This window comes from Balaenoptera musculus, chromosome 19 (genome assembly GCF_009873245.2).
Source record: "Balaenoptera musculus isolate JJ_BM4_2016_0621 chromosome 19, mBalMus1.pri.v3, whole genome shotgun sequence".
Lineage (NCBI taxonomy): Eukaryota > Metazoa > Chordata > Mammalia > Artiodactyla > Balaenopteridae > Balaenoptera > Balaenoptera musculus.
In genome coordinates, this window is record NC_045803.1 from 11302643 (window position 1) to 11329832 (window position 27190).

Sequence of the window (27190 nt, forward strand, 5' to 3'; positions counted from 1 at the left end):
ACGTTGGAGGTACTGGTGTCAATTTATGCTTTTCAATATATACAGTTGACCCTTGAACAACTTGGGGTTAGGAGCGCTGATGCTCCACTCAGTCAAAAATCTGAGTATAACTTATAGCTGGCCCTCCATATCCACAGGCCCTCCATATCGGAAGTTCCCCATCTGTGGATTCAACCAACTGTGGATTGTGTATTACTGTACTACTTACTATTTTTTTTCATTAATGACTAAATGGCCACATTTAATTCCAGGTAAATGTTAGAACCTCTTGGATTACAACTATAAATACATTTTTTTAATAAAAAGGAACACACAGAAATAACTATCAACAGTGTCTGAGAACAGAGACTAAGTCAATGTACGTTGCATGTATTGCAGGCAAGACAGAGGCATTTTTTTTAAAGCTTTTGCAGACTTCAAACAATCTTAAAAGAAATATGCAGGCCTTTACAAGATTTGACTTGCTGAAATCAAAACACCTTCCACTCATGAAAAGTCATAAGACTTCAGCTTTTAAAGAAAATAATAAAATAAAAAGAACAGTTCCAGCCTTAGACCAAAAAGACCTGGAGGAGTATGATAATTAGATTAAACAAGCATGGTCAGGCTTGGCACCTGAATGTACTTAAGAGCAAACGCTCAAAGGGGGTGGGGAGGAGAACGATCTATTTGGTAACAAAGGTGTATTATATATACTGTGATATAAAAAAGGTATGGTGAAAATGTACCTTTTACTAAAGCTTATACAAGTTCCTTGGTCCATAAAAACTATGTTAGATTTTCATCTTCTAGTTTGATTACCTTTTACTCCAGCCACATCTCTATTTCTTGCCCATTTAAACAAAACCAAACACAAACCAACTAAACAAAAATAACAGCTGAAAAAAATCAATTTCCAAAAGTTTGTACATTTTGATGTTTTTTTTTGTTTGTTTTACTGTGGCTTCTGCACTTCAAATCAGCTCTTGCAGGTAATGGGCTTTTTGAATAGTATCACCGAGTATGAAAAGTTTTCCCAAGAAACCACAAAAGATTGTTCATTTTTTTATTTCTTTCTTTTGTCAACATTTTGCTGCACTCAAGTCAGTGTACGTCCTAGCAAAAAGACGGTAGTTAGGACACAACTGTTGCTGTAGATGATGTGACATTGGTTGAATTTGTGCTGACATTTGTGTAATTCCCCTCGCTGTTTGTGTTTGACTCATTAGGGGGCACTTGGCTGGAGCTGGCTCGAAGGATTGCTCCTGCCGCACTGCAATGTGGCCGTGGCGCCAGTTCTGGGGTGTAGGGCCCCGGTTCTGGGGTGTTGGTGGAATAAATGATTTCATCATTACGGACCAAAGTCACTGGAACCTGGACTGGCTGCCAGACCCCTCTCCAGCCTTCTCAGAATGCAGAAATGTCTGGGACAGCACAGAGCATACTCTCTCCACATCTGTACATAGTTTCAGCTTCTACATCCCCAAACCACACTCGTAAATTTGGAGTGAAATTCTGTCCTGTAAGTTCAAGCATTGCTACGTCCCCACCGCCATTCACCTGAAGACTGTCTACAACAGGCACGGGTATGACTGGGGCAAGGACAGGGCCCATCGCCTCGTAAAATGTATACTCTGCCTTATTCGTACTAATGATTGTCCAGGAAGCGCCATCATTTATCATCTCTTTATTTGGCTCTTTTGGGCATGGAGTGGCCTGAAACTGAATTATTCTTTCTTGAGAAAGGCACAAGTACATTCTTTCTGTATCCTTAAGGTAAAATGCACATTTATGGAGCTGTGACACAGGATCATCTGCATCCAGTAATGCGGTCTGCTTATCAACTTTCCTAATTATCAATCTTGGGAGTGCCATGCCAGTAACTGAACACACAAGTTTGACTGTTTGTCCATAACAGATGTATCCCTCGCGGTCTGTGAATTCTTCACCTTCTGATTCATCATCATCTAAGAGATGAATGTAAAATGCTCCCCACTGCTGAGAACCGGCATGGAAATTACCTCCTTCTACATGCAAGTATCTGGTACTAACTGTCTGGGATCGAAGTCAATTAAACAGAGCCACCTTTGTTCCTGAGGCAATGTATAAGTCAGCATTTTCAATGACTGCTTCTTTTTGGAAGGTTTGGAGATGACTTTTATCCGCTTGCTGAGGAACACACCAAAGTCATCACTATTGCCATGGAACATGTTTACAGACAGCATGAAGTGCTTCCTCTTGTCTGAATCAGATATATACAATGTTTTGGCCGTGCAATAGTTCTTTCCTTCCAAGTTCAGCTGCTGCATTTCTTGGTCACTATTTCCTATTCCAGTAAATGCACATGGTTGAGACTCTTGTTCAGAACAACCATCGCGTTCCATTTGTTCTTTTTTTTTTTTTCTTCCATCCACTGCCCATAAGATACACATAAGGAGGAGGCAGAAAAACCTTTTTTCATTTCCATATGACTTCTGTGCAACTTCTGCATGAAGAATAAGTACTGTTTGATCCCCTCGCTCTTTTAAATAATTTCGCATAGCTTCCCTAGTAAGTCGTTTAGATGGAGGCCACTCACCAAATTTTCTTTTAATCCACGCCATGGTACTTCAAGAACATGTTAAGGTAAGCCACAGGCTGGAACACTTCGATGCCCCTCAAAACACCTCAGCCGGTGTATCTGTATCATTCTTCTTTCCTTTTGAGATAATAATGGTTCCGAAGAACTATAATGCTTCCATTTGAATGATAGTTTCATAATTTTAATGACTCATTAACATAACAAAAGACACCTTTACCACTCAGGAAGTTCCATGGGTTTTAGGAGCTGTGAGCCAGGAACCTGTCACATCAGGCGCCATCTTCCACAAACTCTCGCCAAAACTCCAACCCTCCTGTGCTATTTACTATTGAAAAAAATCCACGTGTAAGTGGACCCATGCAGTCCAAACCCAAGTTCAAGGGTCAACTGTATGAAGAAATATAGAAAAAAAAATGTGTATTGGGACTTTCCTGGCGGCCCAGTGGTTAAGACTCCTTGCTTCCACTGCAGGGGGCACAGGTTCGACCCCTGGTTGGGGAACTAAGATCCTGCATGCTGTGCAGCATGGCCAAAAACAAACAAACAAAAATGTGTAAACACAATCACACACTCATCCCCTGCCAGTTCTGGGTATGAGAGAGCCCGGGAGCTGTGACTCTACAGTAATGAGTACACCTAGTACCCATATTTTGGCCTCTAATCACCATTCCCCACTACACAGAAGAAGGCTTCCTTGTTAAAAGGAGGGGCTAAGTTGGAGAAGGTCATTTCGAGGATGTGACCACTGGTTGACCCATGAGTTGGACTTGGGCAATTGGAGGCTCCTTGCCCCCTCCCCTGTCTTTGGAATATGCAGTCCACTTGCCCCCTCCCCACTAGAAGCTGCCTCCAGGACACAGCCTTGAGACAGTAAGATGTTGTTAAGACCATCTGGATTGAATACATGACTGAACCCAGTTACGGCCTCTATATAAACTTTTAAGATTCTGGCAGGTGGGTGCAGAGACCTATTTGTCTTGCAGTCACCAAAGACAAGCCTTGTATGTGAGTTCCCTTATTAACCCTGCCACCTCCCAACCTGAAGTGATCTGCCTCTTTCTTCGGTCTCTCCCTGCCCTCTGTGTCTGGGGCTCCTGTTTCAGATTTCACATAGGAGACTCCCGAGGGTGCAAATCAACAGGCTGGGAAAGTACAAGGTGAGCCTCACATGTCTTGTGCCAGAAAGTAAGGGGGTGATTAAAGAATGATGGGGACAAATCAAAAGGACACAGAAGCCAGCCTAAAGGGTTCCCATGGCCAAATCTGGGTTAATTTAAGGATCAAAACAAGTGACAGAAACTGATCATAACACACTGAATAGATTAGAAATCCAGGAGTCTAGATTATATTAATAAATCAGTTAATGAGAGTTTAATGAAAAGCAGATATTTTCATGAACTCAAAGTACCACTCCACACACTACTTCCTGATTATAATGGAAAAAACTAGTAACTTTACAGTGAAAGGTCTAGCAGACATCATATGGGTCCAGTAATCAAAATTAACATCACCACAAATGGGATAAATAAAACTGTATGCCAAAAGAGCACATCATCACTTCTGTGATATTCTGGCCAAAGATGCATAAGCTGAATCTAATCACGAGGAAATATCAGACAAGTCCAAATTAAGGGATGTTCTACACAAGAACAAAAATAACTAGCATGTAATCTTCTAAAGTGTCAAGCTCATGGAAGTCTGAGAAACTATTCCATACTGAAGGAGCCTAAGGTGCTATGATGACTAAACACATTGTGTGATCCTAGATTGGATAATTTTGCTATAAAGGACATTGTTGAGGCAATTGATGAAATGTGAATGGAATATGTGGATTAGATGGTAGTAATGTACAAATATTAATCTCCTGATTTTGGTTGTTATAAAATGATTGTGTAGAAAAATATCCATATTTGTAATAATATACACAGAAGTATCCAGGGGTGATGGGGCATCATGCTAGTCTCAGAGTTCAGGGAAGGAAAATCCTTTGTTACTGTACTTGTAACTTTTATGTAAGTTTGAAAATAATTGTTTCAAAAATTTAAGGGGGGGATTGTAGAGTTACCTTCCTGTGTAATTATGAAATCAGCTGCTACTAAGACTTTTGTACTGGTTAGGATAGACTTATCTTAATACTTCAGATAATCCCTGAAATCTCAGTGGCTTAGTGCAAAAAAGATTTCTCACTCAAGTGATGTCTAAAAGAGGTCAGGCAGTCCTTCATCTTGTAGCTACATAATATGGAACAGGTGGCACCCATAATTCATGGCTAGAGATCACTGTGGAAGAGGAAGGAGTCACTTGGAATATTTTTATGGGCAATGCCAGGAAGTGGTGCACATAATTTTTGTCCTCACTCCATTGGCCAGAATTCAATCATATGGCTCCAATCCATATTGGAGGATGTGAACGTAGTCTTCTTGTGTGCCCATAAAGAGAAAACAGTGTGTTGACCATATAGCAGTGTTTCTGTGATACTCTTAAAACATCACTTCGATAAACTTTCTCTCATGTGGTGGAGACTAATGAATTTAAGGGCCTACACATTGATTAAAGTTCTCACCACATTTTATTTATTTTATGAATACACTCTCTGATAACTTGTATGACCTGACATTAGAAAAAGAACATTAGGTTATTTTTCTAATACGGTCTTTTTAATAAATCTGAAGACTCACCCCAATTACAATTTTCTTCCTGTGTAGAAGGTATGATAGCAGTTTGAGCATTGACGATAGCCATGGCTACAACCATCACATTTATGGATTTTGTTCTGCATAGATGTTTAATGATTGGGGAGACCAGAGGTATCTCTGGAATCCTTGCCATGCATGATACCAATAGAGTCCATCAACAGTGTAGGAAAACTGATGTCTTCCAAGGGTGGAGTGCTAACTGTAGCCCTTCCTGTAGCACGACCTACATGGATTGGACATAAATAAGTGTGCATGCTGTTTACTAAGACTTGAGGTGCAAATGAGGCCCCTACAACACTGTGCTATATTGTCTGTTGGTCACATGACATCATCACTTCTTTTTACGACTGAATCTGTTAAGGGCGCCTGTATTAAAAGAGAAGACAGGAACAGCATAGCTCAGAATCCCCTTCCCCAGATGTTTCTTGGTTATAGTTGACCATTGAAAACGCACTCACGTGAGACTTAGGAAGCATAGGAAGAAAAGGCATTATTCTCTGGAGGCAATTGCAGGAGGAATCGTGGACAGGCATGAGCTTCCAAGCATCCAAGTGAGCTTCTTAAAAATCATACAGGGAATTCCCTGGTGGTTCAGTGGTTAGGAGTCTGTGCTTTCACTGTTGAGGGCCCGGGTTCAATCCCTGGTTGGGGAGCTAAGATCCCACAAGCCTCGCGGTGTGGCCAAAAAAAAAAAAAAGAATCATCCATATTGATGCTGCTCTGAGTGCAACTGCTGTGTATGCTGAGCCACAGCTGTCATGCCAGCCAGGTGCAAAGCCAGCTTAGCTACTGAGGCTATTCTAGACCACAGCTTAGTTCCTTTTTCAGGCGCATTTGCTTTTGCTTTTTGTTGAATGATTCCAATTATAAATAAAGCTTTTAATACTTAAAAAAATATATCACCCATATTGGTACTATAGACTGAGATAGCTTGTGGGGCTTTCCACATCTTCAGCAGCTTCAGAGAAAATCCCTGAGTATCACTCATGTTGCTGCTGTAGACTGAGATTCTTGAGATTGGCAGCAGCTTCTAAGAAAGCTCTTGAGAACCCAGTTTGGCGCTGCAGGCTGGTGTTGGCTTTCCTGATCAACGTTCCCTTAGCTCTTCCAAACGTGTGCGTGCCTCTTATTGCCTATATTAAAAGCATTCATGCCTGCAGAAACTAACACAACGTTGTAAGTCCACTATACTCCAATAAGAATTATTATTCCATGGGAATTTCCTGGTGGTCCAGTGGTTAGGGTTCCGTGCTTCCACTGCAGGGGGCACGAGTTTGATCCCCGGTTGAGGAACTAAGATCTAGCATGCCATGCGGCAGGGCAAAAAATATATATATTACTCCCCACCCCTCTCCCTCCCACCCCCCAAAAAAAGCATTCATGCCTAGAATATACAGAGTGGCATCTGGTTCTCTACTGAACCCTGACAGGTCAATTACTGACCATATGTATAGAATTTCTGTCCTCTTGTGCAGACTCTGATGAGTAAGAAGGTCTGAACTATTATTCAAAATAATAAACTCTTCACATGTATATGGTTTTCTTTTCCTCATGCACCTCTGATGAATAAGATGAGCTTCACATGAAGTCCTAAGTATCTTTTTCCTATGTATGGAAGCTTCTCTCCCATGTGGGTTCTGAGATGGACACGAAGATCTGAACTCCAAATAAGCCCTTACTCCATTCATCCCATTCATGGCTGTTTTCATTCTTATCACATTCATTATATTTACAGGATTCATCCCCTGAGAGAACACTCAGATGAGTGTGAAAACTCAGCTATATGCAAAAATCCTTTCCACACACATAGCACTTGTAGGGCTTCTCCTCCTTATGGACTCCAGTGAATATGAAGGTATTTGCTCTCTCTGAAGCTCTTTCCACTGCTATTCACAGTAAGTCCTCCCTCCTGAGTGAAAACTAAGTGGACTTGAGGAATATCACTTGAACTGAACTTGAAGAAACACTTTGCAGTCTCACCTCATTTTAGGATTTCTCTCCAATGTTCACCCTCTAGTGGACATGATGAGAGTTCTGGGCAAATCCCTCTCCACATTCCTCACTTGTTTAGAATTTCTTTCCTATACCCCTGAAACACAAATAAGTGACCTAAAGCCAAATCTCTTACCATGCACACTATACCTGTAAAACTATTATTCCCATGTGAACTCAATGACGGCTGTAAGAGATGACTCCCTCCTAAAGCCCTTACCACATTTATACTGTTTTCTCCCTGAGAGAACAAATTGATGTCTGGGAATATATGAGCTGATCAAAATCATACCAACTATGTTCTCTGATCATAATGGAATCAAACTAGAAATTAAACTAAGAAACAAAACAGACAACTCTCCAAACATTTGGAAATGGAATGAAAATAAAAATACAACATATTCAAATCTAGGGGTGCTGAAAGGGAAATTCATGCCACTAAATGTTTACCTTAGTAAAGAGGAAAGGTCTCAAAACAATAGTCAAAATCCCACTCAGATAACTAGGAAAAGAGCAAAATAAATCAAAAGCAAGCACAAGAAAGGAAATAATAAAGAGCAGAAATAAGTACAATTAAAAACAGAAAAATAACGGAAAATCAATGAAACAGAAAGCCGATTCTTTGAAAAGATCCATAAAATTGATAAGCTTCTAGCAAGACAAAGACATTACCAATATCAAGGATAAAATGGGGGATATAATTACAGATGTTGCAGCCAATAAAAACTTAATAAAGGACTTCTATGAACAACTCTATCCAGGTAAATTCAACAACTTAAGAGAAATAGACCAACTCTTTGAAAACCAAACTACCCAAATTCACCCAATATGAAATAATCTCAATAGTCCTATAACTATTGAAGAAATGTAATCCATAATTTTAAAACTTCCAAAAAAAGAAATCTCTAAGCCCAGATAGTTTCACTGGAGAATTCTACTAAACATTTGAAGAAGCATCAGCACCAATTATACACAATCTCTTCCAGAAAATAGAAGCCAATATTATCCTGATACCAAAATTAGAGACAGTACAAAAGAAAGGAAGAAAGAACGAAAGGAAGGAAGAAAGAAAGAAAGAAAGAAAAGAGTTTATTTAGTCTGTAGCTAAGTGAAAACTTGAAGCAATCATAGAAATGTGACTGTTAATTATGTTAGGTGTGATAATAGCTTTCTGATTTTGTAAAAAATAGTCTATATTTAAGAGATGCCTATAGGTGTAAGAGATGCCATCAGGGATTTGCTTTAAATTATTTCAGCATGTAAGATAAAAAGGAAAAAGGGATAGATTAAGCAAATGTGGCAAAATCTTGACCATTGTTAAATTTGGGTGATGAGTATTTTCTCTTTTTGATTATTTTGGACGTTTTTCATAATTAAGAATTAAAATCTTGAATTTTTAAAGCCTGAATTTTACCAACACTGCTACTTGTGTGAACTAGGGCAATGGTTTAACCCTTCCTCATGTTACAATGGGAATAATATCACTTACCTCACTGAGGCTTCAACCTAGTAGGAATGGTGATCTTGAAGTATCCCTCAACGGATGTTAAGCTCTCTTTGTAAGAGTCATATCCCTTCTGAGAATGGACAAGATGTTTAACCAAGAAAGGAAATACTACTTCCTGGAATTTACTGAACTATCCTCCTTCTGGAAAAGGAGAAGGCAAATATGACAGAAGAGCCCATAATACTAGGTCAGTGGGGCTGAATGGAGAGCTGAATTCCCACTCCCCACCTCCCCACCTCACTCCCACCACCCACAGAGGTGAGGCAGTCCTAGGCAGTGCTCTAGGCTGAATGGGGACAGCTGAACTTTCAGCAGCAAGGAGGTAGAGGCAGTTGGCCCTCTGCCACCCCCCACCAGCTCCCCCGCTCCCACACACACAGTGTCAAAAGGGCCCAGAGGGAAGGTGAACTTCCATTCCCATTTGGACCTGTGTACTACACCTAAACAGGTGACTTCCTGCCAAAAAGATCAAATGGGATCCAAAGTCTTGCAACATTGTACCCCAAATATCCAGGATACAATAAAAAAAAAAAATCACCCATTATACCAAGAGCTAGAACAATCAGAACTTGAATGAGAAAAAACAATCAACAGACATCAATACCAAGACAATTTAGATGTTGGGATTATCTGAAAAGGGTTTTGAAGTAATTACATAATCCTCCTTTTTGTCTCAGCTAGTTTGAGTTGGGTTTTCTATTTCTTACAACTGAGAACATCCTAACGGTTATAAACATCCATGAGCTCCGGTAGCCTACCCCAGTGTCTGGTGTTGGCCCTGGATTTCTGATGGTAACATGAAACTTGAGATACCATAGAACTTAAGTAACCAGTGTCCTGGAAGGTAAGGTCCAGAAGAAAAAAAAAATGTGGGAACAACAAGGTCCTACAGTATATAGCACAGGGAACTCTACTCAATATTCTGTAATAACCTATAATGGAAAAGAATCTGAAAAAGAATATATATATATATATATGAATTACTTTGCTGTGCAGTTGAAACTAACACAACATTGCAAATCAGCTATACTCCAAAAAAACAAAGCAAAACAGCTGTGGGAAACTGTCCACTACCTCCAGTAAATATACACCTGAGTAAACCGTTCAACCAAGCAAACTTGAAAAATACAGAAGCACCTGAGAAGCATGGGGTGCTGTCCAAAATGCTCTGTGCCTTAACAGCTCAGTTCAACATCCAAAATGCATATTATAATATGTTCCCCCTTCTTTGTAGACCCCTTGCCAGGAAGCTTTATGGAATGAAAACCAAGTTTCTCTTTTTCCATTCAGTCTGTTCCTGTCACCAAAGACCCAACAAAAGAAAAATAGTGAAACTTACACCATACACAACTGATGGTACACTGTCCAGAGAAAGTCTTAAATGATGTGATAAAAAATCGAGCCCTGGGCTTCCCTGGTGGTGCAGTGGTTGAGAATCTGCCTGCCAATGCAGGGGACACGGGTTCGAGCCCAGGTCTGGGAAGATCCCACGTGCCGCGGAGCAACTAGGACCGTGAGCCACAACTACTGAGCCTGCGCGTCTGGAGCCTGTGCTCCGCAACAAGAGAGGCCGCGATAGTGAGAGGCCCGCGCACCACAATGAAGAGTGGCCCCCGCTTGCCGCAACTAGAGAAAGCCCTTGCACAGAAACGAAGACCCAACACAGCCAAAAATAAATAAATAAATAAATAAAAATTAAAAAAAAAAAGCAAGGAAGAAGAGTATTACTGAGTTAAAAAAAAAATCGAGTCCTTTACTGCTTGAAAAGTGAAGCTGAGGAGGACAGGAGCCAATGGCAAAAATCTAACACTCAAATTGTAGACTGCATGATTTAACATATTTTTATTAAATTATCATTTCCTTGAATTAATTTTTAAGGCTTCTTCCAAGAATCCTTTTCCTAGTACAATTTATCGTGACTACTTGGGATTGAGCTCACTAACATTTTCAAATGTTTGTCCTATTCCTCTCCTTCAAGTGAGACAAAGTCCAGGGCACCTGCTCTGTTCGGCACTGGTTCCAGGTCACGGTCATACAAGCAGTAAACAGACTTCCTGCCCCCATGGAGCTTATATTCTAGTGGACATGGATTTTGTCATGTCCATCATTATACTTTTCCTAAAGTCCTGATGGTACTTCTCATTTTTAAAGCTTCTCCCCCGTGTAGATTCTATTGAATGTAAAGGTTCTGACTGAAATCTACTGCACCATCCTTACAAGGTTTCTCTGCTGTGCATTCTCTTGAGAATTGTGACATTTTTGGCTCTGCTGGACACACTGGCCATACTCATACAACAAACAGGTCTCCTCCAATGGAATTCGGATGACTGTAAAAAAAAAGCAGCTCCCTCTTGAATGCTTAAAATACAACATTTTATAAATAGCCCCTGTTGTGGGCGTTTTCTGATGAAAATGAGAAGTCTACATTCTGAAGAACACTTTTATCACACTCTCTGCGTGTACTGGATTGATCACCACTATGGACTCTCTGATGAACCTGAAGACATGAACTCTTGCTAAAGCCCTTACCACAGTCAAAACATTTGTAGGGTTTCTCTCCTGTATGGACCCTGCGATGGGCTTGAAGATGGGAGGTCTGACTGAAGCTCTTCCCACAAGTGCCACACTTATAGGGTTTCTCTCCCGTGTGGATCCTCTGATGAACGTGAAGGTACGAGTTCCAGATGAAGCCTTTCCCACATTCTTCACACTTGTAGGGTTTCTCCCCTGTATGGACTCTCTGATGGGCTTGAAGATGGGAGCTCCAACTGAAACCCTTCCCACACACATCGCACGTGTAGGGTTTCTCTCCGGTGTGGACCCGCTGGTGGTCTTGAAGATGTGAGCTCTGACTGAAGCCTTTCCCACATGTGTCACATCTGTAGGGCTTCTCTCCTGTGTGGACTCTCTGATGGGCCTGAAGATGGGAAATCTGACTGAAGTCCTTCCCACATGTGTCACATCTGTAGGGTTTCTCTCCCGTGTGGACTCTCTGATGGGCCTGAAGATGGGAATTCCGGCTGAAGTTCTTATCACACACATCACATTTGTAGGGTTTCTCGCCGGTGTGGATTCTCTGATGGGCTTGAAGGTTGGAGGCCTTACTGAAGTCTTTCCCACATACCTCACATTTATATGGTTTCTCTCCAGTGTGAACTCTCTGAAGAGGACCAGGGCTCTGACTGAATATCTTGTCACACGCCTTCCATTTGGACGTTTTGTCTTGAGGGTAGGCTGTCTGATGGGCTTGAATTTGTGATGTCTCATTGAAGCCTTTACCACACAGCTCACACTTCCAGGATTTCTCTCCAGTGTTGTCTACACAGTGACTGTTGAGGTCCAAGCTATGACTGGAGCCCTTCCCACACCTGCCACCCCTACACAGATTCTCCCCCGGGTGAATGGGCTCATGAGTGGGAAGGGAGGAGTTCTGATTGAAGCTCTCAGCAGCACACACCCCACATCTGTAGGGTTTCTCCCCTGGGTTGGCTCTCTGACGGGTCTGCGGATGTGAGCTCTGACCCAAGTCCACCCCACACTCATCATTCCCACTGCGTTTCCCTCCTCTGTGAACACTGTAATGAATGTGAAACACTGAGTTATACGTGGTGCCCTTCCCACACTCACTACACACATGGGGCTTCTCTCCTACATGCAACTGCTGATGAAGTTCCACATCATAGCCAAGGCTGACATCTTTTCCAGTCTCATCAGAGGTCTGCTCTCCTGAGTGGATGATGCTATGCTGGGATGTGTTCTTCACAAAGTCTTTTCCATGATTATTGTGGCCACAAGCCTTCTCGCTTTTGTGTACTTCCTGATTGCCATGGTGATGAGAGATCCTTCTCATGACACAGTGATCACACTGACACAGTTTATCTTTTATGTCAATTTGCTGACACCTACTCTGATAATTCTGTGACTCTCTCAGATACATTTTCCTCCAGAAATCCCAGGAGGTCTGAGTTGGAGACTCTTGATTTTTGATACTTGTGAAACTCTCCCCTTGAAGCTTTCCTATATAGTTCTCATCTTCAGGAACCTGAGTAGACTCTCCTGACCATGCCTCACAGGAGGAATCATCTTGTTTTGGCAACTTCTTGCCTTGCAGCTTTATCATTGAGTCCTGAGTTCTGGTTAATTTACTTGTAAACTGTTCCCATATCTGCCAGCACATAAGGCCTTCATGTAAAAGCTGTCTTAATCCTGCTTCTTGAAGAGTCTCTATCTCATTTTGGTTCCCGTGTCCTGGAAGGATAAAGAGAATTCAGAGATGAAAGTGAGGACAAGTTCAGGGACAAAAAAATATTTCACAGGTCGACCGTGCTGGGAGACCCTATTCAACCAGTGGAGAGTTCAGCTGGACTCTTAGTTTTTTCATGCTTACGGAAACAAAGAGCTGATAAGTAGCCTCCTATTCACTACGTGTTAATGAAACTCATTTAGAACTAATGTACGAGGTCAAAATTAGAAATACAGTGTTACAGAGCAGGGGACGTGCTCAGCAAAAGTGAAAAGAAAAGATTTGCAAAGGGAAACATCTCCTCTGTCCTGATAATGAACCCATCAGATGATAACTTTATTTCCTTAATTTAGCCATTATATGCACATGTTAATACATAAGCTAGATATGAGAGAATTCCTCTTTATTTCAATGATGTCCTAATATATAACATTCAACTTGTGAACATTATAACTGGGAATAAAAACTAGAAAACTTATTCCCTTAACTGACACATCCTATGGGAGTAAAAAATCCTATGATAATTATTGCCACTTAATTTGGCTGAATTTTCTGATAAGCCTGAATGGCTAATATTATCTTCCAGGTTTTGTAGATATGAATCTGCAAATACCAAAAGTTGCTGTGGTAGCCAGCATCCAAGACAGTCCCCAGGAGGTATCCACACCCTATTGAAGTCCCCTCCACAACCTTTCAGGATTGGCCTGCGAAGCCAACAGGATATGGCAGACGGAATGGTATGTCACTTCCAAGGTTATGTCATAAAAGACACTGTGATTTCTGCCTTCTACTCCCTTGGGTGTAATTAGCTTGGGGAAACCAGCTGCCACGTTTTGAGGACATTCAGGCAGCCCTAGGGAGAGGCCTGTTTGGCAAAGAACTGAGGCCTCCTGCCAACAGCCAGGGAAGAATTGAGGCCTCCTGTCAACAACCCTGTGAATGAGCCCATCTTGGAAGCACATCCCTTGAGGCCCGTCAAGCCTTCAGAGGATTGCAGCTCATGCAGACTCCTTGAGATCTTATGAGATCATGAGCCAGAACTACCCTGCTAAGCTGCCCCCAGATTCCTGACTCACAGAAACTATAATGCCTGTAGTTCTAAGCTGCAAAGTTTAAGAGCAATTTGTTATACAGCAATTGATGGCTAATACAATACAAGTACCATAGAAATCAAAATTAGATTAGACATTCATCAGAAGATTAACAGTGTTCTGAAATAATCCTTTCATCATACTGATATATTCTCCACTCATGAGCTGTCTGCAGGAGTGGACAGTGAGATCCACTTAGCACCATTCTCTGTGAGCTGCAAGGACTCAGACCTGCATGGTTCTCACCTGAACACCCAGCTCCTTGGGTTTCTGGCTCCATCACCCAAAGCTTCTCTTTTCTCCCCAGCTGTAGTATCATATCTAATTTGAAAGGCTGATATCCTGTGAAAAAGAAATGGCACATGTGTAAGGTGAGTACACTAAAGGCAAAATTTTTAATTCCAATGCTATAGTCTTTATGCACTATAAGTAGTATTTTTCCAAATTCTGATCGTGACCTGTTGTAATAAATACCTCTTATGCTGTGATCTGGTAGACAAATACACAGATGTACATCACCGAATCGAGGGATCGATGACTCGATCCTAACCACTATCTACTTTTATCACATCTCCTTTCCTGCCTTAACTCACAATTTCTGTTGCACTATATGCAGTTCCTGACAAGAAGCTATGCTATTCCATCCTATTTCATTAAATGAAATAATGATGCAATTTGCTAATTGACTTTAAAACCCCACCAAGATGTTGCAACTACAGTTTAAGAAAATAGACAAGGTAGAGACGAGATGTCCCACTGGGATGAGGAAATTCAGGCCCCCAGATTCAGGGAAGCATTTCAAGAGCCCCAAGTCTTAAATGTTTGAAACCAAGGCACTCCTGAGGGTTGACACTGAGTCACAGGGTGCCCGTCCTCACCCACTGAGACCAGGTTCTGGAAGTTCTCCAGCATCACGTCTCGGTACAGCTTCCTCTGGGTGGAGTCCAGCAGCCCCAGCTCCTCCTTGGTGAAGGTCACAGCCACGTCCTTGAAGGACACTGGCTCCTACGACATCAAGCACACACACAGCCTCAATCTTATGATCAGTGGCCACTGGGAGAGGGACGGCACTTAGTGGGTGGAGAGGGTGGGTGGGAAGTTGTTCTAGATCCTGGGAACCTTGAGTCTACCTTATGTAGTTTCCTCCTCTTCTCCATCATGCATGTTAATGCCACATGCTAAATATTGAAATATATTTATGATCATCGACTTTTTTTTTTTTTGGCCGTGCCTCGCGGCATGCAGGATGTGGGATCTTAGTTCCCTGACCAGGGATGGAACCTGTGCCCCCTGCAGTGGAAGTAAGGAGTCCTAACCACTGGACCGCTGGGGAATTCCCTTATGATAGTTGCTTTAAAATCCTGATCAAATGGATGAAACTTGAAGACATTATGCTAAGTGAAGCCAGGCAGTCACAAAAGGATTATGTGTATGATTCCACTTATATGAGATACCCAGAGTAGTCAAATATATAGAGACAGGAAGTAAAGTGATGTTTGCAAGAGATTGGGGGGTGTGGGGGGATAGGGAATTACTGTTTAATGGGTATGAAATTTCACTTTGAGAAGATGAAAAAAGTTCTGGAGGTGTGTGGTGGTGATGGTTGCACAACAGTGTGAATGTACTTAATACCACTGAACTGTACACTTAAAAATAGTTTGAATGGTAAATTTTATGTTATGTATATATATATTTTGAAATTATTTTATTTTAGGCTGCACTGGGTCTTAGTTGTGACACACGGGATCTTTAGTTGCGGCATGCAGGCTCTTAGTTGCAGCATGCAGGCAGGATCTGGTTCCCCGACCAGGGATTGAACCCGGGCCCCCTGCATTGGGAGCATGGAGTCTTATTCACTGGACCACCAGGAAAGTCCCTGTTATGTATATTTTCCCACAATAAAAAATGTCCATCAAGAGGTGAATGAATAACCAAATTGTGGTATATCCATACAATGAAATACTATGCAGCAATAAAAAGGAACAAACTGTTGACCTGTATTCAAAAACATTCTGATGAACAAATGAAGCCAGACACAAAAAGAGCATATACCGTATAATTCCATTAAGGTGAAACTCAAGAAACGATGAATCTGATCTGTAGTGACATAAAGTAAATCAGTTATTGCCTACAGTCAGGGATGTGGGATTGGGATTAACTGGGGCACCAGGTAACCTTTTTGGTGATGGAAATGGTCTACATCTAGATTGTGGCAGTGGTCACGTGGGTATGTATATTTGTCAAAATTGATCAAATACATTTATTATATGTATATTACATGTAAATTTTACCTCAAAATGATTTTAAAAGATACAATTAAGAAAACAAATTGACAAATCACAGAATGGGAAAAAATTACAGTACGTATATCTAACAAAGGGCTTGAACTCACAAAACATAAAGAACCCCTCAATAATAAAAAGTAGAAGCCACATTTTTAAATGGGCAAATGACTTTAACAAACTTTTTATAAAGGATATGCCAATTGCAAAAACCCATGAAAAAGTATTCAACGTCCTGTATCACGAGGGAAATACAAATTACAGTCATGGTGAGATGTCATTTCATTAGAATGGCTAAAATAAAAAAGATCTACAACACCAAATGACGGCAAAGAGGTAGAACAAACTGGAACTTTCATGCACCATTGATGAGTTGTTAAATGGTACAAGCACTGTGGAAAACAGTTTATATTCACCTACCACTTCTAGATGTTTACCCAAGAGATATGAAAACATATGTCCTCAAGACCTGCGCAGAATGCTCATGGGAGCTTTATGCATTAACAATTAAAAGCTGCAAACAACTCAAAGGTCCTTCAAAAGGATAAGCAAACTGATATATTCATAAAATGGAATATAATAAAAAGGAGTGAATTATTGACTCCTGCAACAGCACAGATGAATCTCAAAAACTTTATGCGGGGTGAAAGAAGCCAGACACAAGAGTACATACAGTATGATTTCACTGATTATATTTAATTTGAAAACAAGTAAATCTAGTGATATGATGACAGATCAGAACAGCAGATGCCTCCCAGGGGTAAGAAACTGTCTTGAAAGAGACATGAGAGAACTTTTGGGGGTAATGTAGGTAATGTAAATGTTCTACTTCTTGTTTTGTGTAGTGGGCTAATGCAATTATACAACTTGCAAAATGGGGTATACAACTGTCATTGACCTGTAATTTTTGTAAGTAAATTACATTCCATTTTTAAAAGCCCTATGCAAAAGTGTTATGAATCAAAGCAAAACTTATTCAGAGGTGCAGCAGTCTGTATGCTTAACTGTAGCTTCTGAAATGTTAGACAAAAAATAGAAACCCTTCTCAGACAATACATAGAAGAACGCTGAGTCATAAAAATTCAAGTGTTAACATTAAGTGAAAAAATAAAATTGAAAATTATACATATACTGTGATTATAATTATATTAAGTATAACTGATTTACAAGCAGTGTAGTAGTTTGGGTTTTTAAAATTTCTGCTATCCATGGATTTCTGTACTCTTATTTGTGAAATGAAGATGATAAAATAAAACAAACCAAAACCAAAAATAAAAACTAGAACCAATAAAAAAGCAAGTACCTGGGAATTCCCTGGTGGTCCAGTGGTTAGAACTCAGCATTTTTACTGCAGTGGGCTCGGGTTCGATCCTTGGTCAGGGAACTAAGATCTCGCAAGCACGCATGGCACGGCCAAAAAGAAAAAAAACAAAAAGGCAAGTACCTGGCATATAACGAACACGTTTTCTTCCCTTATCCTTCCCATGGGAGAGAAAAAGGATGTGTCTAATCTTTGAGAAAAGAGATGTAATTTTAAGAGATAAAAATCAACTCACCTGGAACTTGGTCATTTTCTCCAGCCCTTTCTGGGGAAGGGCAGAGTCCTGGGAAGACACAACTGGCAAAAGAGAAGGAAGCCATGAGACGTAGGTCCAAGCCCAAGTGGTGGCTCTGTGTGAATCACCAGCCCCCCAGCCAGGGGCTCCTGTGCAGTGAACAATCTGCTCAAGTCTAAGCAGTGAGGCTCACACAAGAGTCCCTTGTGGTGGCTCCCAGGGTTCAGGGTCATCATTCTTGCCCTGGGTATCAGGGGAAATGAAAGGCAGTGGAATGTACTGGTATGAGAGTGCACTCTGGGGCCAACAGGTCTGGGGTCAATCCTGGTACTGCTACTGTGACGTAATATACTGGTTTCCGCCCCCAGCTCCTGACACGGGGCTCCTGAAATCCTTGTAATTTCCTGGATGCTAGGAGTGTCTTTTGTTCTAATGAGGTGACTCTTGGGGGGCTCCTGGATGGGGACTGGTCAGCAGAAAGACCAAAGCTTGATTAGATGGCTTGGAATGTTCAGCCGCACCCCCTACTGTCCAGGGAGAGGAGAGGGGCTGGAAATGGAGCTAAGAGTTCATCATGCCCAAGTGAGGAAGCGTCCATAAAATCCCAATAGTATGGGATTCGCCTTATGTCATATCCTTTAACAAACTAGCAAATGTTAAGCGTTTCTCTGAGTTCTGTGAGCCGCACCAGCAAATAACTGACTCCAAAGTGGAAGAGTCTTGCAAACCTCTGATTTGCAGCCAAGTCAGACAGAAGTTGTGGGTAACCTGGGGGCCTTCTACTTGCAAACAGCATCTGAGGTGGGGGAGGGCGATCTCGTGGGACTGAGCCCTTAACCTATGGGATCTGAAGCTATCTCCAGGAAAAGAGTGTCCGAATTGAGCTAAGTTGTAGGGCACCCAGCTGGTAAAGTAGAATTGCTTGGCGTGGGGAAAAACCCACCCACATCTGGTGTCAGAAATGTTGTGAAGGTGCTAGGAGTGTGAGAATAGAGAGGGACACAGGAGGAAGACTGAATTGTTCTTACAGAGCTACTAACGCTGCTTAAGTTAATTAACCTCCCTCTGCCTCAAATCTGTCACCTGCAAAATGAGAACAGTTCTTCCTTACAGGATTGCTCAAATGTGCGAGTCAAACGTGTGAAGAGATGGAAACTTATAACTGATTCCACTTCAGAAAAGCAGGTAAATGTTATACATCATAAAACTGCTCTTGCAAATGTCCTTTGCCATCATTTCCAATAAAGGGGTCTTTTTAAAAAAATTTATTTTATTTATTTATTTTTGGCTGCATTGGGTCTTCATTGTGCTGTGCGGGCTTCTCATTGCAGTGGCTTCTCTTGTTGGGGAGCATGGGCTCCAGGTACGTAGGTTTCAGTAGTTGTGGTACATGGGCTCAGTAGTTGTGGCTCGCAGGCTCTAGAGCACAGGCTCAGTAGTTGTGGCACCTGGGCTTAGTTGCTCCGCGGCATGTGGGATCTTCCCGGACCAGGGCTTGAACCCGTGTCCCCTGCATTGGCAGGCGGATTCTTAACCGCTGCGCCACCAGGGAAGCCCCAAGGGGTCTTTTTTAACATCCAGATTTCAGAGACTGTACAATGCTTTGTCTTAAGAAATTCACCTTTATCTCTGACAAGTCCATAGTTCTGATTGGCTATATTACTTAATAATTTCTGGCCCTGTAATGATGGTTCATTGATACCAGTATCTGGTTTTGTAAAAGGTATAAATACTTGCGAATTTTCTTCATGCAGCCAGAAGAGTCTCAATGGCACATCCCCCTCTGCCATGCTGACTGTAGTAAAGAAAAACTATTTTAAAATATGACTGCTAGTTTTATTTTTTCATTTTAAACAAAAGTCCGACAGAATGTCTCAATGAACAATACTGTAGTGGCCATAACAGATCCTAATTTATAAGGGTGCTTTGGGGATTAAGTGAGCAAGTCCAAGAGCCCCGAATAGGCAAGTCCATCCAGACAGAGAGTAAATTAGTGGCTGCCAGGGGCTGGGAGGGCAGCAAGTGAGAAGTGACAGCTCAGGGGCACGGGGTTTCTTTTGGGGATGAGGAAAATGTTCTGCAATTAGCCGGTGGTGATGGCTGTACAACCTTGTGAATATCCTAAAAACCAGTGAGTTGTATACTTTAAGGGTGACTAAAGCAGACTTTAGTATACTAAAGGGTGACTCTTATGATATGTGAATTACATCTCAAGTTAAAAAATAGGGGGAAGAAAAGGCCTTGGCTCAGTGCCTGGCACATAATACAAGCTCTCAGTAAGTGATGGTATGATGATTATTGCTCCCATTTAATGGATGAGGAAGCTGAGGATTCACGAGATTAAGTTACTGATAATCACAGAGCTGGTGAGACCTGACTAACCTGAAATCCAACTCTGACTCCGGAGCCCATGCTCTTAATCCAGTCACTGTGTCTCTAATCACAAACACACAGAAGAGATGGGAGGGGTGTCCTTGGGGAGGAGAGAAAGGGGAGTTGGAAGGTACACACTCTGCTGAAAGTGACCTGCTGAGCACTCTTCTGACAGCTCTTTGCGTCTATTTCCACATCTATACAACGGGGATAAGGAGAATATCGAGCTCATAGGGGTGACAAGAGGTTTCAGTGAATACATGCAAATAAGCGTTAAATGCATGATAGCGCCTCATGTTCGTGGGTCCTGCTGCTTTAGGCAGAAGCACTCCTGTAGGGATAAGACCAATGTATCCGCTCCCCAAAGCTTGGAAGACAGATCATTCATAACCCCCAACTCGCTCGCGCTGGCCCTATACTTGCTGCACTCTGCTGCTCTGCTCTGCTCAGCAACACGGTTTTGCAAGCAGACCTGACATTTCGCCGTATTTAGGAGAAGAAAGCAAGTGGGGTCTGGGGTGCCTGGCTCAGCTCTGCTCACCTCTCACCCTTCAAATCCCAGTCCCCAGAAGTCTTCTATCGCCTGGGGGAGGTTGAGAGGATGGTGAGCGGTGAAGCATCTGTTTTGCTTCTGAGATGATTAACACACTTTTTTAATCCCAGCGCCTAGAATATAATGAGTGCTCAAAACACATGGAATCAAAGGATGACTGAAGACACACTTTGTTGGGCAAGGATCAGACTGGTCCATCTCAGAGGTTCCTCTGAGCTGTAAAATTCTGTGGCTGTTCCTGATTGGGAGGAGGAGAGGATGAATTGTATCTTCCAATTTTTTCCTCTGGGTTTCTTTTTTTTTTTTTGGCCATGCCGCACACCTTGCAGGATCTTAGTTCCCCACCAGGGATTGAACCCGTGCCCCGTGCAAGTGGAAGCGCGGAGTCCTAATCACTGGTTTTGCTCAAGCAACACTAAGGTCATCCTTAAAAGTAAAATACTCACAGACTTTCCTGGTGGTCCAGCGGTTAAGACTCTGTGCTCCCAATGCAGGGGGCCCAGGTTCGATCCCTGGTCAGGGAACTAGATCCCATGTGCCGCAACTAAGACCCAGCGCAGCCAAATAAATAAATAAAAAGTAAAATATTGATAAAAGGAATAATTATGGGCTCTGGATAAGGCAACCCCTATTGATTGATTGATTGATTGATTTAAAAACATTCATTCACTCAACATGATCAGGTATTTACTCAAATGTCATTGTCCTCAGAGTTCTTCCATGGACATGTTTTATATACTTTAAATCCCCTGCTCCACTGCTTCCCTTCTTCTCCAGTTCACTGCCCTTTTATTCGGGTCATCCCTCTCTATCTTATTAATGTACATCTTATTTTTTTGTTTTTTTTTGGTCCATGCCTCGCAGCATGTGGGATCTTAGTTCCCCAACCAGGGATCGAACCTGGGCTCCCTGCAGCAGAAGCACAGAGTCTTAACCACTGGACCGACAGGAAAGTCCCTAATGTACATTTTAGTTATTCATCTTGCTTATATCAATCCACGTTTTTGCAGTGTAGGCCGCATTGTTTTAGTCTCTTTCTCCAGTGCCTAGAACAGTTCATGGCATGAAGCAGGCACTCAACACAGATTTGTTTAAACAAACAAAAAAAGGTGAATGACTGAGGGGACTTCCCTGGTGGTCCAGGGGTTAGGACTCCGTGCTTCCATTACAGGAGGCGCGAGTTCGATCCCTGGTCAGGGAACTAAGATTCTGTCTGCCACGAGGGGCAGCCAAAAAAAAAAAAAAGGTGAATGACTGAATGAGTAGTTGATAAAGATACATCCTGTATTATATTAGCTGAGCGCTTCATTACTATTCACCAGGATCTTTCACTCATTCATTCATTCAACAAATACTTACTGATTATCTAGCATGTACCAGGCACAATTCTATATATTAAAGATACAGCAGTGGATAAAATCCCTGCTGTCATGAAGCTGATATTATAGTAGAGGATAGGTAATAAGCCAACCAACAGATAAGTATATAATGTGCAAGCCAGTGGTAGACACTGCTAAGAAAAATATGGCAGGGAAAACGGGGATGGAGAGAGATGGGTAGGTGCTATTTTAGGAAGGACGGTTTCAATTCTAGTGCTATAGTTCCTGGGTGAGTGACGTTGTGCAGATCAATTATCCTCTTGTGCCTCATTTGTAATAACATGGGGATAATAACAGGGATGTTTTGAGGAATAAATGAGTTAATACATGAAAAGCACTGGAAACTCTGCCTGAGTCGTAATAAGCTCCCAATAAACTCCACCAGGTTATTGTTATGACTTGGTGATGAATACAGAAATGGTGCATTACTCCTGGTTTGTTCTAAGTAAGTTTGTTTTAGGACATGAAAAGCATTACCAATAACTCTATATCAACTTGTAAATACTCTGAAAAGCTGTGGCTTCTGAGTATAGCCAAGAGTGAGTGAGATAAAGGAGAAGTAATACCTACGTGGATCGTTTTTATTGTTTTGTCACTTAATCCATTTTCAGGAATTCAAAAAACCATCTCTCAGAGCTGCAGGCCCCTGTAGCCATCTACCAACTGAACACCTGTACCAGCCACAAACACTTAACTGAATAACTTCTCTCTGTAAACCTTGTCACGGTGCTGGGCACACTGGAAAGAATACAACACAGTCCCCAAAACATAGGAATCAAGACCGATTGGAAACCATGAGCAAATTAAATTCCAAATGAGAAACAAAATCCATAACCTTCTTTAACTGCAACTCTTTCAGGGGGCCCCCTAGCTTTCTCACTAGCCACCATTCTCCTAGTTACTATGTGAAAACTTTGGAACTGTTAATGTCCTCTCTCTCTCTTGACCTCTATATATTTATGATAATCTAGTATAAATCGTCTTCACTCAAGGTCTGGATTTTGTATTAAAATACTCAAGCAAAAAAAAAAGGAGGGTGGATTATGTAAGATTGACAAACGGTATACAACAGTTGAAGGTTGACAAGGGTTGATGGCTATGTGAGAATTCATTATATTATTTCCTGTATGTTTGTGCTAGAAAATGTTCATAATTACAAGTTACCAAATATAAAAGTACTACAAGTATAATAAAATTTTTGAGAAGCATAGAAAGATATATATACAAAGAAATAACTAAAGAGAAATACATTAACATGTTATAGTTATCTCTACATTCTGGTTAATTATGGATAATTATTGGCTTTCTTCATCTATTTCTCGTATTTTCTATGAAGAGCACAAATTACTTCTATAATCAAAATATGAATGTGACATCATATAAAATTACAAGAAATTAATTAGGACTTCCCTGGTGGCGCAGTGGTTAAGAATCCGTCTGCCAATGCAGGAGACACAGGTTCGAGCCCTGGTCCGGGAAGATCCCACATGCCACGGAGCAACTCAGCCCATGAGCCACAACTACTGAGCCTGCGCTCTAGAGCCCGCGAGCCACAACTACTGAGCCCACGTGCCACAACTACTGAAGCCCATGCGCCTAGAGCCTGTGCTCCGCAACAAGAGAAGCCACTGCAGTGAGAAGCCCGCACACCGCAACAAAGAGTAGCCCCTGCTCGCTGCAACTAGGGAAAGTCTGCACACAGCAACAAAGACCCAACACAGCCATAAATAAATAAATAAAATAAATTTTTAAAAAAGAAATTAATTAAATGAGCACAGCCTTCAGGTCCCCTAAGGTCCTAAATTATTACCAAACGACCCTCCCTCCTTCATTCACAGGGGTTATTTACCACGTTAGGGCTGAAGGAGAGTGTTACCCAACCGACACGCAGCAAAGCCAGTCTACTGACACCAGGTGGTGGTGAAGGAAAGTACAGCATTTACTGCAGGATGCCAAGCAAGGAGAACAGGCAGCTCATGTTCAAAAGACCCAAACTCTCTGATAGATTTCAGTGAAGGTTTTTTAAAGACAGTGTGAGGGAGGGGGGTCACAGGTGTGTGATCAGCTCATGCACAATTCTCTGACTGGCTGATGGTGAGGTAACAGGGTGCTGTTTTGGGAATCTCAATCATCAACCTGGTTCCAACACATCTGGGATCTACCTGCTGGTGGTCAGCATGCAGTTAACTTCCTCCACCTGGTGGGGGGTTTAGTATCCGCAAAACAACTCAAGGATGTGGCTCAGGATATTATCTTTAGCTCTTGAGGAGGAACTAAAGGTCCTCCCTGACTTTGTTTTATGGCTAAACTATTATTTTTGTCTTGCTTGACTGTTTTCCTTTGTTTCTGCGTTTTCTCGCTTATCTGACTAAATTTGCTCTTTGGAACTCAGGGAAGGCCTAGGAGACTAAAGCTTTTTTATAAACAAGAGGTGAGGGACACACGGTGGGTAGGGGAGGTCTGTCCCCAGGAAGGCCCCAGAGTGTCCCGCTCAGTTTCAAGAGTATGGCTTAAAGGTCAAGAACGCAGGCTGCCTGGGTTCAAATTCCCAGTTCTGTCTCTTCTCTGTTGTTTGACTTTGAGAAAATTACTTAAATTCTTCACCTATCAATGTTCTCATCTGTAAAATACATATAATAACCACATCTTTGTCATGAAGATTAAGCTAATTAATGCATATAAAGGCTGTAGAAGAGTACCTGGCATTCACTATGTTAACAAATTATTATTACTCATTCATCAACACGTCTCATCCAACCTCCCATTTATTCTATAAACATTCGACATTTGCCCAGGAGTAAAAATCTGCTAATGAATGAAGGAAATCTGTTGCCCAACTGAGAGTAGAAATGACACAGCAGGATAAATTCTCTCACTTTGGGACAATGTTGCCAGGAGTCATGGGTCATTCCCTCCTCTCTGCAACCTCTTTGAGAAATCAGGGCCGGGAAAAGAAAGATATCATAATCGTGTCTCAGGTCCAGGATAAATCACAGCGGACATCCCCAGGCACCAGCTGGGGGTGAGACCCATTCCTTCCTTTAAAAAAGGTCGTGGGGTCATTAGGAATCCACGAAAAACCCCTCTTCCCGCAGGGGTCAGAGAAGAGCCAGTGGCTCTGCAGCTGGAGCTCAGAACCCACCGCGGGCTCACAGAGGCTTTCAAGGACTGAGCGCTTCTCGAAAGAAATAAGACTGAGAACGACCGACCGCCTTTTCGCAGGTGCCAGCAACCGGTTCTAAGCATTTTCACATCACGTAAATCTCACCACATGCTTACTAGGGAGGCACTACTATTAACTCCACTTTGCAGACGAGAAATGGAAAAGTGAAATAACTCTACGAAGAGTACATCCCGAAGTGACCGCAGAGCGTGCAGAAAGTAGGGGAGGCGAGGGAAACCGAGCGCCCGGAGACTCTCAAACCCGGAGATCGCGACCCCTGCCCGCCTACAACTCGGGTACGCGCGAAACGCCCCAAACACCGAGGTGACGAAAACCGTCGCCCCTGCCCTCCACGGCTTCCATTCCCCAGGGCGAGGGTGGCACCTGCGGATTCCACGCCCAGGCAGGCTCGGAAGAGACTCGGGTTCTAGGCACTGACTCACCTCCCAGCAGGTACTGATGACCGCGGCCTCTCACTCCTGTAGCGGAAGGGCCCGGACTACACGCCGCTCCTGGACCACACTTCCCAGAATCCCTCAGCGGAACAAGGGCTACACCTCCTCCCTTCGAGAGCGGAAGTGGCTCTGACTACCCGGCGCTGCGGGACTACACTCCCCAGAATCCTCGGCAAAGTAATGCCACGTTTTTTTTTTTTGTTTGCTTTGTTTTGTTTTTAAATATAAGCCGGTTCAGTTCGGTCAGTTTGGAGGCGCTATTACTGCTTGATCTTTTTCTTTTCCTTCCTTCCTTCTATTCTGGAGGGGTTTTTGTTGTTGTTGTTTTAATTACATTACTAATAAGTGCGACTGAAAAGTAAATGTGGCTGTATAGCAAAGAAAGGCGAGGAGAGGATCTCAAACTCGGTTTATTGCCTTCTTTACTCTCCTTGTGCCTGGATGCATGTAGACCCCTGACAATGTTTACCTGGCATGAGCTATTCATTCCAAGATGCTAAAGACTCACGAGAAGGAAAAGTAACCTTTGATCAAGCCACAAAATAAATAACGACTTTCCCACTTTTGTTGGTTTTAATTGCTCATTTTGAAATCTGGAGTTTTCCGGCAAACGAAAGAAGATGCATTAGCAAGAAGTGAAGGAAATACTGTACTTTGAAAAAGAAAAGTCTAGAATACAGGCATACCTTGGAGATATTTGGTGTTAGATTCCAGACCATTGCAATAAAGCAAATATCGAAATAAACTGAGTTCTATGAATTTTTCAGTTTCCCACTGCATATAAGTTATGTTTACACTATAATGTAATCTAAGTGTGCAATTACATTATGTTAAACAATAATGTACACAACTTAATATAAAAACAATGCTGTTGGAAAAATGGCACCAGTAGACTTGACACAGGTTTGCCACAAACCTTCAATTTGTAAAATTACCATAATAAATAAAATCACCATAAATACAATAGGAAAATAAGTAAATACAATAGAATGTTTTATTTTTCTTCAGGATGGTCTAAATCAATGAGCCACGATTATTTAAAAAGTAGGTGCGGAAGTGGGGTATCCTGCTCAGATAACGGTAACAAATTCAACTTTTTTCAGCTTTATGAGGTATAATTGACAAAATTGTAATATATTTAAAGTATATGTGATGAATTGATATACATATACATTGTGAAAGGACTCCCACAAGTGAATTAATTAACACATTCATCACTTCACATAGCTAACTCTTTTGGGGAGAGAGGAGTGAGAACCTTTAATATCTACTCTCTTAGCAAATTTAAACTATACAATACTGCATTATCAACTGTAGTCACCATAGATTAGATCCTCAGA

General features: G+C 41.9%; 1 protein-coding gene and 1 pseudogene across 4 annotated transcripts; both read right to left on the bottom strand.

Moving 5' to 3' along the window:
* Nucleotides 1-1113: 1113 nt before the first annotated feature.
* Nucleotides 1114-2862, bottom strand: LOC118884657 (annotated as a pseudogene).
* Nucleotides 2863-10574: 7712 nt separating this feature from the next.
* LOC118884653 (zinc finger protein 233-like) lies at nucleotides 10575-25916 on the bottom strand. 4 transcript variants are annotated; one of them, XM_036832373.1, is made up of 5 exons: nucleotides 25839-25916; nucleotides 17675-17989; nucleotides 14968-15094; nucleotides 14336-14431; nucleotides 10575-13003 (listed from the first exon to the last, which is right to left on the bottom strand). In XM_036832373.1, exons 3-5 carry the CDS (start codon nucleotides 14999-15001, stop codon nucleotides 11130-11132), a joined length of 2004 nt encoding a protein of 667 aa, XP_036688268.1. In that variant the 5' UTR covers nucleotides 15002-15094; nucleotides 17675-17989; nucleotides 25839-25916; the 3' UTR covers nucleotides 10575-11129. The 4 variants fall into 4 exon arrangements, with proteins under 4 accessions (XP_036688268.1, XP_036688267.1, XP_036688270.1 ...); XM_036832372.1 differs by having other exon boundaries at nucleotides 10591-13003; nucleotides 17928-17989; nucleotides 25839-25907; XM_036832375.1 differs by lacking the exon at nucleotides 14968-15094 and having other exon boundaries at nucleotides 10591-13003; nucleotides 17928-17989; nucleotides 25839-25904.
* Nucleotides 25917-27190: the final 1274 nt, after the last annotated feature.